The 16,467-nt window shown below is 41.2% G+C and overlaps 1 protein-coding gene across 2 annotated transcripts in view; it reads right to left on the bottom strand.

Annotated features, from left to right (window-relative positions):
* The window catches only part of PALLD (palladin, cytoskeletal associated protein), a 344,806-nt gene that overhangs the window by 323,324 nt on the left and 5,015 nt on the right, over positions 1 to 16,467 (bottom strand). For both annotated transcript variants that reach the window (XM_045202765.2, XM_045202767.2), the window contains exon 2: positions 7,777 to 8,742. In XM_045202765.2, the coding sequence (XP_045058700.2) occupies positions 7,777 to 8,669 (893 nt within the window). In that variant the 5' untranslated portion in view covers positions 8,670 to 8,742. The remainder of the gene's footprint in view (positions 1 to 7,776; positions 8,743 to 16,467) is intronic.

Raw genomic sequence — 16,467 nt, 5'->3', positions numbered from 1 at the left:
ATTAAGAGCAAGAGACTCATATATAAATTTTTGCACCTTCAATAGCCAATAAACCATGAAGATCACATGATAAAAGATTTTTGGTACAAGACTGAATACATATAATATTCTATTAATGACATCGGGAATTCAAAACACAAACTTTTTTAAAACTCTAAAATACAAGTAAAACAACCCACAAAATTGATTAACTTCTAACTCACAAAGGCGAACAGCTAAGAGCCAACCTATCTAATTTGCATTGCTTAACACCGGGACATTTTCTGAGTGGCATTTAAGGAGTAAATCACGCCATAAGGAATAATGCTGATGAACATACCAAACACATAACTGGGTTGGCAGAGTAAAATAAAAAGTCATTATTTTTCAATAAGAATAAAAATAAAATAATTTATCCCTGTGTCTCTACTACCTATCTTTATCTCTATGGTTACCACTACATGAAATTTAGTATGTGTCATTCCTGTGTATTTTTCTGTAGAAGACTCTTACCATATGCCTACGCCTGAAAGAGTCCTGTTTCACAATTTTAACCTCATATGGATAAACTTATTCATGCAATCTAAATATTTTTCTCAATTTCTTAAATCGCTATTATGCTTGTGAGTTTCAGAATTCTGATTCATGAAACTCTAATTCATTTGTCATATGAATATACATCAGAACTTATCCATTTTATTTTTTGTAGTTTTATTGAGAAATAATTGACCTATAACATTGTATAAGTTAAAGGTGTAGGGTGTGATGACTCTCCTACTGCTACAATCAGGCTTATCAGCACATGTATCACCTCACATGATTACAAGTCTGTGTGTGTGTGCAGTGAGAATATTTAAGTTCTACTGTCTTAATTTGCAGGTACATAATAGAGTATTGTTAACTACAGTTACTATGCTGTACATTAGCTCCCCTGACTTTTTATCTTATAATTGGAAGTTTGTACCCTTTGACCCACGCCTCCCCATTTCCCTCCTTTCCCCAAACCTTGGCATGAGTTTTGCTCTTTAAAGGTTCCACATATGAGTGAGATCATGAAGTATTTGTCTTTCTCTGTCTGGCTTATTTTTCTAAGCATAATGCCCTCACGGTCCATCCGTGCTGTTGCAAACGGCAGGATTTCCTTCTTTTCTATGGATTAATACTATTCCATTGTACATGTACGCTACATTTGCTTTATTCATTCATCCAACGACAGACACTGAGGTTGTTTTAGAATGGCTGTTATCAAAATGACGCAACACAGCTAGCGCAGGCGAGGATGTGGGGAAAAGGGAGCGCTTGTGCACTGCTGGTAGAGATGGCAACTGGTACGGCTGCTATGGAGGACATGAACCTTCCTCAAAAGATTAAAAATAGGACTACCACTAGACCCAGCAATCCCACTCCTGGGTATATGTCCAGAGGAAACGAAATCACTATGTGAAAGGGACATCCATTTTCTTTTTGATGAATATTTAGATTTTTTCCAGTTTTTTTGAAACAATGCTGCTATGAACATTCTTATGCATGTATCCTTGTACACATGAATAAAACTTTCTTTAAGGTATACACATAGCAGTGAAATTTATTCATTTATTTATTCAATACGTATTTTTTGAGCACTCAGTACATTTTAAGCACCATCCTAGGCTGAGGGGACACATGATAATAATCATATAGAAGTTCCTGACTCAAGGGATTTATATTCTGCTGAAGGAGACAGACAATTAAAAAAATTATTAACAAGTAAAACAAAACTAGAGAGTGGAAGGGAGAGTGCAGTGGGCAGGACCTGCTCTTTTGCACAGGGTAGCTGTGGAAGGCTGTACTCTGAAGGTGACATTTAGGGAGAGACGTGAAGAAGATGAAGACTCCAATCCGTCCTGCATATATCTGGGGGAAGAGCATTCCAAGCAGAGGAAGCAGCAAGTGCACAGGTCCAGGGACAGGAAGCTGTACCCCCGGTATGCTGGGGTACAGCAAGGACTCTGCTGTGGCTGGAGTGGACTAAACAGGGGTGATTGAGTAGTAGTCGGGGATGAAGGCAGAGAGATGGGGCCTTATTAGAGTGTGTAAGGACTACAGAATTTCCTCTGAGCGAGGTGAGAAAGCACTGACGGCTCTGCAGTGTGCTGTGGTCATAACTTTATTAAAGAGAAGCATGTCAGGGGCTGTACAGCCTGCGATGAGCAAGGATGGAAATAAGGAGAGCGATTAGGAAGGATTGCTTACATCAAGAGAAAGGTGATGGTGGCTTGGACAAGAGCCTCGTCAGTGGAGGTGGGGTGAAGTGGTCAGATTCTGGCTATATTAGGGGTAGGGCCCCCTAGGTTTGCTGGATGGATTGGGTGATGTGAGGTGTAAGAAACAGAGGAGACAGAGATAACTCCAAGGTTTTTCCCTTGAACAGCTAGAAGAAAAGATTATCATTTGTTGAAATAGAGAAGATTTAGAAAGAGAAGATTTTGGGAGGAGAGGAGAATCAGAAGTTCAGTTTAGATATATTAAATTTGCTATACCTATTAGATATCAAAATACAGATGTCAAGTAGGCAACTGGGCATTACATAAAGTTTAGGGTATGCACATCTTTAACTATATTGTGTATCACAAAATTGTTCCCCCAATTTCTTCTATCTACTTACATTTCATGTGCAGTAACGACACTTGTATTGTCAATTTCTCTTATTGATAACCTAATAGAACTATCTGGTATCTCATGGTTGACCATATTCTTTAACAAAACAATACTCCTGAGCTAAGCTCTTGATTTTACAAGCACTACATGCATATTTATTATCTACTGGCTGGTGGTGCTGCTGCCACATTGTCCCAATCCAAAGTGCTCAATAACTGGGATATACCACACACCCTTAGTAAGAAAAGTGAATCAGCGGCCTGTTTATATTTCCATTTTCTTTGGGGGAGATGGAAACTTCTACAGACAGCACTGCAGTTTTGATCTGGCTAAGCCTCTTGCTTCGGCTTTTGACGATGATCAAAGTCACGCTGACGTAAACTAATTAGAGGCGTTGGAGATGCTGAGTTTTCATTATAAAAAGAAAAAAATTTAATTGCTTTTAATTATATACACTAATTGAAAGTTTCCTAGGCTAATATTGATCACCTAATAGGCATCTTATGATTAGATATGAATAATTAGAATATTAAAAATGCTTGGACTGCTGCTGGGTTCAATTTTTACTGCAAAGAGTGGGTATTTAAAAGTGTTTGTTTCCTATGAGTATGTTCATATTTACCTTACAATGTAATTTGAATATAAGGATGATTTGGACTACTGTTCAAGAATTGGGAATGATGTCTTGTTTGTAGTTATTTGATGGAGAGTATCTGCCTCCCCACTTCTACTTAAAATTTGTTTTGGTTTACATTGATTGAGTTATTTTACAGTAGTAACTTACTGCAAAGAGAAGAAAGAGAGAGAGAGAGAATAACTATAAATGGCTATATTTTTAAAATATTGAATAATGTTGTGGAAATTATCGGGATGCCATTTCTTTAAAGATATTCAGAATATGAATTCCAATCCTAGAATATTTTAAAACATATCAGTTCCATGTGTCTCCACTTCTGGAGCCTGTCAGTAGGCCTCGCCCAGGCAGCCAAACAGCAATGACAGTAGCTAAATTCTCTCGTGAACCACTACAGAACCTCATCAGAAATCAGAAAACCCGAGTTATATTCCAGTCTCTACAAGTAATTATTTTCTGTTACTAGGCAAATAATTTCTTGCTTTCTGTCTTAGTTTCCCTATATTTACATGCTTTATAATATGTGGTTGCCAGAATGAAACAGTTTTAAAAGTATAAAGTGAAAATACAAGGCCTCATTTTTAAAATACTCTAAGTCAGGGGTGTCAAAATCATTTCAGCGGGGGCCACATCAGCTTCGTAGTCGCCTTCAAAGAGCAGAATGTGATTTTAGGACTATATGAATGTAACTACTCCTTAACAGTTAAGCGAGAGCTCGGCGCTGCCACTGGGTAGAAACACGGTCCCAGGCCAGATAAAACAAGGTGGAGGGCTGGATTCGGCCCATGGGCCTTGTGTTTGCCACCTGTGCCCTAAGTAATTTTAAACTAAAATCCTTTGTAGATTTTTCACCAACTAACAAAAGTTGAGAATGGAGAGGACAGGAAAGGTAAGTGATGTAAGGGATTTCTGACTTTTTAAAAATTTCATGTAATAATTCAAGTTGTCAACAAATAATTTGCATATAACTTGACTAGGACCTAAATTGTATACAGCTGAGTATTATCTAAATTATATAAAACTGCAACTGTTATACACAGGCTTTTCTTCTATCAGCTTTTCTGTCTTTTGTTGAGTTTTTGTTGAACTATGCGGGCATAGAGGAGCAAAAGGAAATTTTTTCAGGCCTATTTATGGTCATAAGTGGTATTAGCGCCAGTATGTGTGGGGGAGGGTGAGGTGATAGGAGAAATGTCGTGCAGTGACCGGCCTGGCATCTCGATCCTACTGTTTCTGTCAGTCCTGCCTGTAGCTGGAGCTACTCCATCCACAGCTGTAAGCTGCACTGCACCCGGTTCCGGACCAAATGGTTTCTATTTAGGCCAAATGTAAGAAGCCGCAGGCCAGCAGCAGAGCAGCCCAGCCCTGTCAGTCTGGCAGTTTGCTTCCCTACGCTGAGCCCTGCACAGTTTAGTCACTGAAGTCCTGCCTCATTTAATTATGTCTGAGTCTCTACTTCCTGCTCCATGCTTTTGTGTTTTTTGAAGCGGTTAAGTAGACTTAACTTTTCCTTAACTAAACTTTGAAAGGGTAGAATGCTCTCCCTGTGCTGCAGTCCCTCACATCTGGAACCCGATACCTGCTGCCATATTATCCTGTGGTGCATTCCTTTTAAGTCAGTCTGGATCTTACCATTAGCGACTGCGCCACACCTCACTCACCTGTACAGCTGCCACCTTCTCAACACTGCATGTCTCTGCATTTACCGGCCAGTGTCTGCCGGGCCTCTGCTTATAGGGGTCTCTCGTCACAAGTTCTGTTACCTGCTTCTGGGACCTTCCGAGGTGGGCTACCTACCAATCAATAGTCCCACCCGATGTCTGGGTGCTGAGTCCCTGGACTAGTCAGTGTGAGTCAGGTTCTAAAATGGCTCAGGGCATGCAACTCTTTATTAAAAGTCTTCTTCCTCACACAAAACTTCCTTCAAAGAAGATTTTCTCTTTAGACTGTCAAATGTCTCACATGGAAAAGGAGCTCGGTGAATGTTCTTAGGTATTTGGTGCACTTTCAAATCCATGAGAGACAACAGGATCTTTAGAGCAGAAATTAAGAGAATCCAATGCATACTTACTTTGCCTCTCAAAACAAACAAACAAACAAACAAACAAAAAAACCCAACCTCCTAAATCCCCTAAACCCCCAAAATGTAAAAAAGATACAAAAATGACCAGCTAATGGTAGTCATTCAAACAATGGAGCATTCTCATCAAATACTTAATTACTCTGGAAGGGCACAACTTGTAATGACTAATGATCATTGGTCCTGGGCTCTGGTAGATGGAGAGATGACAAGACAAAACGGGTTGAAAATTCTGTAGCTACTAATTAAATTAACACCTCCCTCATAAACAAGAGGCAGAAGCATGCATTTGATGGTCCCCCAATTATCAGATGGTTAAGTGAAGTTTGGTACAGTTGAACCAATCCTTTGACATTAAATAGATTGATTTTTGTCATTTTTGAAGGGGTATGGTATACTCGCTTGCCATGATAATACATTCGGAAGGGGCCGGTTTTAAATGTAAGTGGAGCCCTATGTAGTTTGAAAACCTGTGGAATTGTTAGAGCGACATGTGGATATATTTCTAATGAAGAATGTTCCCACAATTAGTGGGTTTAAAAAATTAAATAGAATCCAAAAGAAATACTGAATTTCATTCCTATTGCTGACAGAACTATAAGAAGCTTTTTTTCTGGAAAAGATAATGTATAAGATGACAGAATTTAGGATGACACGTTTAGTTAAATGAACTCATTAAGAAGCTTTTTACTGCCCCCTGCTGTCAGTTTCTATAATATAGTATAATTACTGTAAAAACTGACTTAAGGTGAATTAAACAAATTGTTAGGAAAAAAATTCCCTGCTTCTACACCACTTTTAAGTCAGTAATGCTAATGCTTACTCCATGTTTGTCAAACTAAAGAAATGATTAGTCAAATTAAAGAAAATGACTCCAGTACAATGTGTTTTAGTGGTTGTGGGGTGAGAGGTAGTTTGTGATGTGAAATGGTAATATTAATAAGAGTGTTTTTTGCCAATGAGGTCCTTTATCATTTCTCCAAACATGTTTCATTAATAAAAGCAAAACTTTCAAAATAAATGAATGAATGGTTTATTTTTATAGTATAATCTCAAAATGTTCTTTTTAATTTGGCATGGGACATTAAGAAATGAGAAATAATAAAAAAAAATAATGGGTGGTACCATTGTAATAGTCACTAGGTGCAAGGTCTTGTTTTACTTTTCACATATTATTTTACTTAGTTACCATAAAATAGAATGAGGTAGGTATTGTTACCTTTCCCATCTCACAGATGAGGAAACTGGGCCAACAAAGTAACTTGCTTACTTGGGAAAAGGTGGAGACAAGATTGGAAACCCCGCAGCCAGACTGCAGGGTCACTCCTCTTAACCTTTTGCACAGAAGGTATAAACTCCGCAATGAAGGAGGAAGAATCTATAGCACTCACGATGGACATGGTGACGTAAGTGTTTTTGACTCCAACTAACTGTGCGCTCGTGCACTTGTTACTTTTTTGCAGCACCTGTGCTCTAGTGGCTGGGGCCTGTGCAGGAGCAACAGATCTGAACCACGTGGTTTGGTTTATCTTTGTTAGGACATTTCTGCCCTCCACGGTTGCCCAGAGAACACGTGTGGGTGTGCTTACCTTAAGTGAATATGTGCTGATTTCGCCCAGGCCTCGACCAGATTATGTATTTGGTGATGTAGGGAAAATAGAGTCGGTCAGGCTCCCTCGCCTGGATAGTCCGGCAACTATGCCTTAGCAGTGTTCTTATTAAGTTATATAACCTTGCAAATGGGCTCGCACGTGCAGAATCAAGTTCTGTTATATAACATCTTGGTCCCCTGCTGGCTTTGTGTGCACTTGGTATATAAGGGAGTTGGGACTGCCCCACCGCACCACGTGCAGCTTGCGTGGATGGCCCCACCCCAGAATAAAGGCCCCTCAGGCATTCCCACTGCTCCTCAATTTTCTTCCTTCTGTCCGAATCACGTGTGAACCTGCTCGGGCAGGTTGCAAAAAGCGCTTGCAGAAACAGGTGGCTATGATTGTGGTCGGCCTCAGCACACCTGTGCCTTTCACCTCGGTACTACCACACAACTTCTAGTTCTAGCCACACTTGCAGCCATCTTCAGAAGCTCACACTGAAATTAGGCACACACTTTTCACAGGACTTTCAATAAATACATTGCACATTTCAAGTTTCCCTGGCTGTTATTAATCCGGAGTCCAATATAACAACTGTTTGTACTTCTCTATGCCTGTCCGGTCCTTTGTTTTTCCCAGGTATTAGGTGGTTCATGACAACAAATATATCCCACCAGTGACAACTTGGTCAACTACTATTTGCCATTTTGAGATGCTTTCGCCTTGCACGTACTTGAAAACACTATTTCAAACCCTAGAAGGCTAACTATACAGGAAATAATCTCCTCCCACATTAAAGCAAACACCAAAGCTCAACACAAATCATTCGGCATTCGTAATAAAACAACGCTTACCTGACTCGAGGCGGTGGGTTTCCAGTGACTCTGCACTCCAGATAAACTCTACTTCCTTCTGCCACTTCTTGGCTCCGCAGCTTCTGGATGAACCGAGGAGCCGATGGGAAGTGGAGTGTGTTCTGGGGCTGGGGGAGAGAGATGCTACTGATCGGTACTGCCTCGTCTTGGTCTGCCTGGTAGCAATGCCTGGCCTCGGGTAACTTCATCTCTGCTTCCATTTCTTGTTGGTCTTCGGTGGGGCTCTGGCTGGTGGAGACACTCATCAGGGCTGACGGCTGACTTTTAGGAGACAGGTAGCCACTATCTGGTGAAGACGACTCCCCATTGGGGCTCCTGCTTCTTGGTTTTGACGCTTCTTTAAATATAGACGTCAGCTCCTCGATGAAATTAGCCGCCTTATCACACAGCTGGCTCTGGGGGCCAGACTTACCTTGATATGCCGGTTTAGGCTTCACACCTGTGTTGGGAATTTTAGTACCACGTTTTTCAGCCTTCCGCAGGCTGCGGATATAGCTGGGTCTGGCAAGCAGGGGTGAGATGGCAGGTTTTCTCTTTGGACCGGGTGAGGAGATATGCTCAGTCTGTTCTTCTGGCCACTTATCCAGAGGTCTCCCTAAGGAGGCTGGCTCACCCAATTTGATCTCCTTTTGGGAAGAATTTGCACAGAAGCTTACAGGAGAGGTATTGAAAATCTGTGAGATCTCCTTTTCTGAGTCAAAATCTTCTGCCTCCGAGTTGGTTATAGCTCTCCGGGCCAGGTCAAGGCTCTTGTTTATCTCCTCCTGGCTGAGAAAAGCAGATAGCTCAGGGAAGCAGTCAGCATTCTTGCTTTCTTCCTGCATGTCTGATAGGGAATCATAGAAGGAGTCATGGGAGGAAGTCTCTGACATATTTGAAAAGTCGTCATACACTCTTTGTCTGCTTTCAACAGGAAGGCTAGAGGCACTGGACGTCGGTTTACTTCTGAAAGACAACATAGACGGCATTGCCATGAGTGGAAATACTGGGGCATGAGTGTGCGTGTGCGTGTGTTACCCTAATGCTACTAATTTACAAATTGGGAGAAACATCACGGTGAACAAATGTACAGTTGACCGTTGAACAGCACAGGTTTGAACTGTGTGTGTATGTGTGTGTTTTTCCAATAAATACAGCCTGCCCCACCTATCCTCCGTTTCGCATCTGCAGATTAAACAAACAGTGGTGGAAACCAGCATTTTCACATTCCCAACTGCAGATTCCCAGCTGCAGGTTTGCAACTGCAAATCTAAAATACTGTTTTCTATCCATGGTTGGTTGAATCCCTAGCTGCTTAGGGCCAGCTGTAGTTAAGTTTTGGGGAAGTCAAGTTATATGCAAATTTTCAACTCCAAATAGTGTTGGCTCTCATAACCCCAATATTGTGCAAGGGTCAACTGTACTTTTTAAGAAATGATTTTTCTCTAGTCTGTAAGTTGGAACAAACATTATGTATACTTGTACTTATCATCTTACTTTAATATTTGCCCTGTGAGTGAATATTAAGGATGCTACAAACCAGCACGGAATAATTGAAGATGATATCTACAGTAAACCCTGGTAGTGTCTGGTCTGCTGCACTTCCCTTCTGCCCCCACTATGCACCTCCTGCAAGTTCTAATTTCATTAACGTTATGAGATTAGTAGCTTATTGACATTTTTAGTAAATCTGACCCTGCTTACCAAATGACCATAAAATACATTTTGATTCCAATCTTCCTTTGTTTTTGGCTTTCGATGAAATATTTGGAACCTTATTTCCTTTGTCCAACCACATGCATTCAAATTCATTTACTGAACAGTTAATTTAACACATGGTTAATAATCACTTATAAAGTTCCAAGTGCTGGAGGTCTAGTCATGCTCTAGACCAGGGATTGGCAACTTTTTACATGAAGGGCCAGGTGGTAAATACTTTTGACCTTGTGGGTTGTTGTGGTCTCTATCGTAATTACTCAAATTTGCCATTGGGACATCAAACCAGCCATAGAAATACATGAGTACATAAACATGGCTGTGTGCCAATAAAACTTTATTTGTGGACACTGGTGTTATTTACAATAGTTTAAAAGCATAAAAATATTGTTAGTTCACAGGCCATGCAAAAACAGGTGGTGGGATGGTTTTGGCACAGGGGCTGGAGTTGGCTGACTCTTGATCCAGACTGTGGACGCCATCCTTATGTTTAAGGAGCTAAAAGTCACGTGGTATGTTAAAGAGGGGGAAGTGGAGAAGACATTAAACAAATAATATACAAATAATCTAAAATTTGGATACCGTGCCAAAGGAAAGGGAGAGCTTAGTTGCCATGAGAGCTTACCTAACCTTCCAGGACCTGTGAGAGAACTATGTGCTCTGAATAGGACATTTATATGGGATTATTACCAGCATTAAATGAAAGGTGTTTTGTTATATGTCAAATAACTGGGCATCAGTCTAAATTCCACTGCATTTTGAACTAAATATTGTGAGGCAATTACTTTCTCATTACTTTCTATGTTGCTATTTTTCTATATATTGTTCATAGAATGATAGAGAGAAGACCTAGAAAACTTCAGAGGTGATCTTTCCCTCAAGATTGAATCTGAAAGTCAATAAAGGAAGCTTGCTGGGTGTGATGGAGCTCAACTTCATAAGTTGGGTCAGGAGTAACCTGGTGAGATATTCATTCTCCAGAAGGTAAGTATGCCTTGTGAGGGCAGAATTGAACTGCTTGTTTAGAAAGTTTCCCATCCAGGGATTCTGCCTAGAGTAATGAGATTTTCTTTTATTAAGTGAAATGTTATTTTCTCTCTAATCTCAAAAAGCATTAGGTAGAGGGATTCCAGAAGGATTTGCTACCATGTAGGATGTTGTGATTGATAGAATTTGCTAACTCAACAGAAGATTTGTATAACCAGAGATCCTAAAGCTCATTAGTAACCTACCCTATCTTCTTTAGTTGAATGTTATACATATGTCCTAGATGTCCTCTTAGAAAGATTACTCACTTTGACGAGCCTCAGTTATGAGATTCTCTGCACTCTAGTCCTACTCTACCTACCAAGCCATATTTCCCACTGTCGTCCAAGTAAGCCTGAAGTTGACACAAAACTGAAAACCCAGGTAGATACTGGAAACAAAACCATTGATTCTGAAGTGACTAACTTTTGAAACAGATGGATATCTCTTTCTCTTTCAAGTCAATAATAATAATAATAAAGAGTGGGGCCATTTTTCATTTTTTGTTTCCACTTGTGCAATCTGGTGAAGTAATTTCTCTGTGGAAATAGCTTAGCTATGAGGCCATCTGGAAGCGCATACTTGTCCCCTGGATTGTGTGAAGCGCGCGATCTCAGAGACACTGTAGCTGTGGCACATTTTGGACACAAAGGATCCCAGGAAGCACATGACGAACTGACCACTCTGCCACAAGGTCCTGTGCATCTTGGTCCCCTCCTTGCACAGCACATCTGGGGAGATCATGATTTGCTTTCCAGCACCTGCAGCTCTGGGGTTCCGTTGGCTTGCAGCAGCGTGTGGCCCGCATCCTGGAGCTTTTTCTCTTCCTCAGCCAGAATGCAAATACCAAATGCAGTCAGCACCAGTGTGCAAGTAGTAAACCTGGGGAAGGTGGCTTTGGTCTTGAGACCAACACGAGGGAGAAAATGCCATGTCAGTATTTAGCCAGAGAATTGTCACTCCAGGCACAGCCCCGAGATGATGCAGGATAGACTCTGTGTTATTGCAGAGGATGGTGAAGTTCCATCCATGCCTTGAAAATGGTTCTGATTTTCCAACTGGGAGTCTGCTTTTGTGAGTGCTGGTGTCCACCTTGCCACACAGTACACTGCCACGTGGCAGTCCTCTGCCACCAGCCTCTAGGACTCTTACTCAACTTGAGCTGGTGTGGGCTCCTCGATGAAGCACATGTTCATAATGTTTCTTGCGGCTCCATTAAGAGTTGTTAAAGAAACAGACTTTTCCCTGTATGTACACTGGTGGGAGTGATGCATCCTGTTCTGAGAGGCATCTGCTTCAACAAAAGCTATCTGGAATAAACACCAGCCACGGGACTAGATAAAGAGCCAGGGCATCTCCTGTGACTGAGGCTCCTTTGTTTTAGATGTTGGTTGATTTTGATAACTAATTATTTGGGCTGCTTTTTAAAAAATTCCCATGCTTTAAATTCTCACTCTTATGTTTTAAACTCACCAATAAAGAGTGAGCCCTCCAAACCCTAGGGCTCACCTCAAAGCACACTCCCCTCACACTCCCACAGGGGCTCTGTGCCCCATATACTCCAGAGCCGGCAAGTTATAAACTCTTTTGTTTTTCAGAGTTTCCTAATAGTCATTAGTGAAGTGTTTTGCAATCGTAATAAGAACCACAAGGTTGAGCCAGGTGTAACACTGGCTTGGAAAGAAGAGATGTCTGCGGGAAGCTTATAGGACTCAGGTGAGTGCCCCAGGCATTTCTGTCCTATAGTGCTGCTATCGAGTAACTGAGATCAGTGAACAACAGTAATGCCTTACACCACGCGACTTTAGGGCAGTTTACGTTATCCCTAGGCCATAGACATTTTTCAGCTCTGCTGCAATCCTGTGGGACCACTGTCGCGTATGCCGTCTGTCATTGACCAAAATGCCCTTATTCAGTGCCTGGCTGTACAAAGTCTTGCATCCCAAGAGAGTACAACAGACCCAGGTAACTCAGAGAGTTTCAGTTAAACAGAAACCCATCTGGAGATGGGGAAAATAGCCAGAGATTAAGGTTAGAAAGCAGGAGTGGGGTCAGAGAGGGCCTGAAGCTATGTGAAGACTTGAATTTTATCTTATGGGAAGTTGGGAGACAAAAGAAGACTGTTTAGCATGTGAGAAATCCCAGAGTTGCAATTTAGAAATATGACTGACTGCTGCCTGGGTTGGAGACAGAGTCAGGGGAAGAGGAGGCAAGATAAAAGAAGGCAGAGAGAAGGCTTTTGTGATATTTAGGGATTGAGTATGTTTCTCATTGTTTTATTTTTGATTGCCCATTATCTGAACCTCCTTCTTAGTTTGGATAATTCCTTATATTATGAGCCTCAGTGAAAAACTGAGTTTACTTATCATAATGGAATGTAAAATCTCCAAATATTTGCTTTCCCAGCACCTCGGACCCTGGGCACAAGTCTTGGCACACAGCCTGGACTTGGCAATTAGATGCATGCGTCTTGGACTTTGAAGCAGGCTACCTGGTAAAACCATTCTGACAGATGGATGCTGACAGTAACAGCAGAGGCAGCAGCATGGAGAGTTCAGGGCAGCAGTGGTGACTGTGCAGGGGACATCCAGCGGTGGAGATGGGAGCTGTGGTGTGAACTGTTCAGCTGTGATGGAGGGATCGCCACACAGGAGCCTTTTTCAGGCACAGCTCTGACTGTGGTCTTGCCTCCAGCGTAGACTCCTGGCTTCATTATGTGAGTTGCCACAACTTCTATCAGTAAATCTCCTTGCACTGAAGATGAGCAAAGAATGGTTCTGTTGCTTGCTACTGAGAAACACAATTAGTAGTAGATTAAAAAGATGATGAAAGTGTGAACAAGTGACATTGAGGTGGAAACCAGTGGACTGAAGCAATAGGTAAAAGACAGAAAGGACAGAAATTGATGACTGATTGAATGAGAAGATGATGCAGAGGCGGGATTATAGATTTATTACTCAAACGATGGGATGCACGGCACCATTAACTCACTTAACACAAGTAGGGGAGCAAGTTCTGAGAAAAAAAATGAAGCTTAATTTTGGTTTGCACTTTTTGCATCTGAGGGAACTCTGGGACCTTTGGTGCTAGGAGGCAATTTGAGACAGTGGTCCGGAGCCCAAAGAAGGGAAAGGGGAGCTGGACTGAGAATCACTAACTCATGGATGGTACCCTAAGCCATGGGAGTAGATAAAATCATCAAGAGAGAAAAAAAAGGAAAGAATCCTCCAGGGAGTTGGGGTAGAAAGCAGGAGAGTGAGGGTATCATGGAAATGTTCCATGAAGGCGGGTGTGCCCTTTGGTGTAGCACCTGGGAAATTTAGCACAACTGGCAGCAGCAATTTTGGTTATGTGACAGAGATATAAACCAGACTCCAGTTATGCTGGGAAATTATGAAAGGAAAGGAAGTATAGACTGCAAGTGTGGTTGGTTCTTTGGAGAAACCCATAGAAAGGAGGAGAGGCAGTGTAGCTGGACAGAAGTATGGAATCTAGTGAGGTTATTTATTAGGATGGGGCAGAGGAACATGTTTCAGTGCTAACAGGATTTGTCAATAGAGAGGGAGTGGCAGAAGATCCATGTAAGAAAGTCAGGATGATATACAGAAGAGGTCTCCCGGGATGTGAGATGAAATGGGTCATTCGGTGCACAGATGGCTTCAGGTTGGAGGGGACAGTTCTTCCTCTGTCAGAGGAGAAGTAATAGTGTATGTGTGTGTGTGTGTGTGTGTGAGAGAGAGAGAGAGAGAGAGAGAGAGAATCTGGATAAATTTATAACTGAAAGAAAGGGGGGGCCCAATTTTGAGGCTTCTGTGTGTTTGGAAGTTTGTAAGAACAGGAGACAATTTGAAATAGTTGTTGTAGAGAGAAATTTCCTTAAGGATCTATAGGCAAGGGTGAGAGGACTTAGTTGGAGTTGGGTGTTGTATTTATAGTGTCATTATTCTGTGTGATCGGGCCCTTCTCTCCACCAGAGCTCCACAGTCCAGGTGAAGATGTGGAAGCGGATGACCCAGGTTATGACACACACAGGGCAGATGGAAAGGAGATGGGCAAAGTTGTTGAGAATATTGGCAAGACGGGTGGATTCTAAAATCTATACTAGATTGGAATTTATGGGTAGGCATTTGAATATAAAGAGATTAAGGGACTAAAGACATAATAAAAAAAGGTGTACTGAGAACAGCGGAGGGATCTGGGAGGATGTGTTAAGATAGTGAAATGTCTGAACGGATCATTCAGAGGCACAGCCTTTGGACTTATGACTGCGTTTAGACTGTGGCCGTCAGACTACCTTGACTGTTTTTGTGGAATAGTGTCCGAGTCGAGTAGTTGCAACAGAGACGGTATGATCGACAAAGCCTAAGATATTATCCAGACTTCTACAGAAAAATTCTCCAACTTTAGCTATAGAACATCAGCTTCTTAATGAATTCATATAATTTACCTAAGCCCTAGTATGGTGATCAAGATAATGACAGTGGCTAACAGTGGACTGCTCACCATGAGGTAGGCATTGTGTCAAAAGCCATTAAGTCGATTATTTCACTTAAAGTTCTCACAACATGCCCCAGTTTAGAAAGAAGAAAACTGAGGCAGAGAATGTAAGGGAGCCATGGTTCAAGCCCAGCCGGTGACTCCAGAGCTCGTGATTTTAACTGTACATGTTATTGCCATTATAGTTTTCACAACCGAGCATCCTGAGCAATATATCAGACTAACAAAACTATAGATCAGAAATCAGAGTACTGCTATTCATTTAATTATATTTCAGGTGAACTGAATATGAGGATATGTTTTAAAACTTCATGAAATATTATATGTGAAAGCTTAAAGCAAACTTCTGAATGATGAAACAATTTTCAGTTGTTTTTTTTTTTAAATAGGAAGTGTTTGCCGGAGGCAGATTAAATCACCCGCTTATTAACTTATATTTTGGTTTTAAAGAGGCGCCATCTGACGGGATCCAGTCGTTAGGATTAGATGTAGCTTAAAAACGGCTTGCATGGTGAAAAGGAAAATAATAGCTCCATGGCATGTACGGTTCTGATTTAATTTGCAACCCAGTTATTGCTGCTAGAACGTGCACGTTGTCTAGGGAAAAGGCTCATTTAATGTGGATGAGCAAGAGAAGTTTCCAGGTGGCCCAAACTCACTGGAAAATTATGCTTCAGAGATTTCCGTGTCAGTCAGCACCCCGAGATAAAAAGGTTGTAATCAAAAGAAATACAACTGCAAACATCTTCATTATTTCCCTGAGATTTCATGTTTTATTTCAAACAGTGCTTTTGGCAATTCTATGCTGGCGTGATAGACACAGAAAAGAAATACATTCAAAGGAACTATTATACAGTCTTTAATGAGTAAAGAGGAAGTGAGAGAAATGCCAAAAACATGAAAGCGTTCCATTTTGGCAAGTGGAATTGTAAGGTTTTGAAATTTTGAGGACGTTTCTCCTACATTTTTAAATTGTTTCTGCCCCTTGCCTCTGTCCTCTTAAGGAATTTGAATCGCCTGGAAATTCCCTTCTTATTTTTCTCCTCTGTGTCATCTTCATCATTCCATCATTAATAATTTAGCCTAGTTGTCACTTCAACTAAAACTCTCGTAAGCCACAACTACTTTCTAATATTTTGGAATGTGTGTAGTTCTAGCTTCCTCACCATAGGAGAAATGGCCCTTATTTGGCCCTGCTCATTTTATAGTTATTCTTGCTTTCTCCCCCTTCCCTTTCCCAGAATGATAAGTGGAAAAGTCAATTGAACAGCTGTTTCATCACTTACTATGTGCAAGGGGAAGCTTTGAGAAGGGCAAAGATGAGCCAGGCGCAGTTTTTCTTTTTAATGATCTTCTAAGCCAGTAGGAGAGATTTAACAAAACTGAAAACAGCTTAACCACAAGGAGGAACATGAAAACTGCTATTAAAATAGTTTCAACAAGTAGCTGTAG

This window comes from Desmodus rotundus, chromosome 9 (genome assembly GCF_022682495.2).
Source record: "Desmodus rotundus isolate HL8 chromosome 9, HLdesRot8A.1, whole genome shotgun sequence".
Taxonomy (NCBI): Eukaryota; Metazoa; Chordata; class Mammalia; order Chiroptera; family Phyllostomidae; genus Desmodus; species Desmodus rotundus.
The sequence above is the reverse complement of the archived record's forward strand: the minus strand, read 5'-3'. Positions and strand labels throughout refer to the sequence as shown.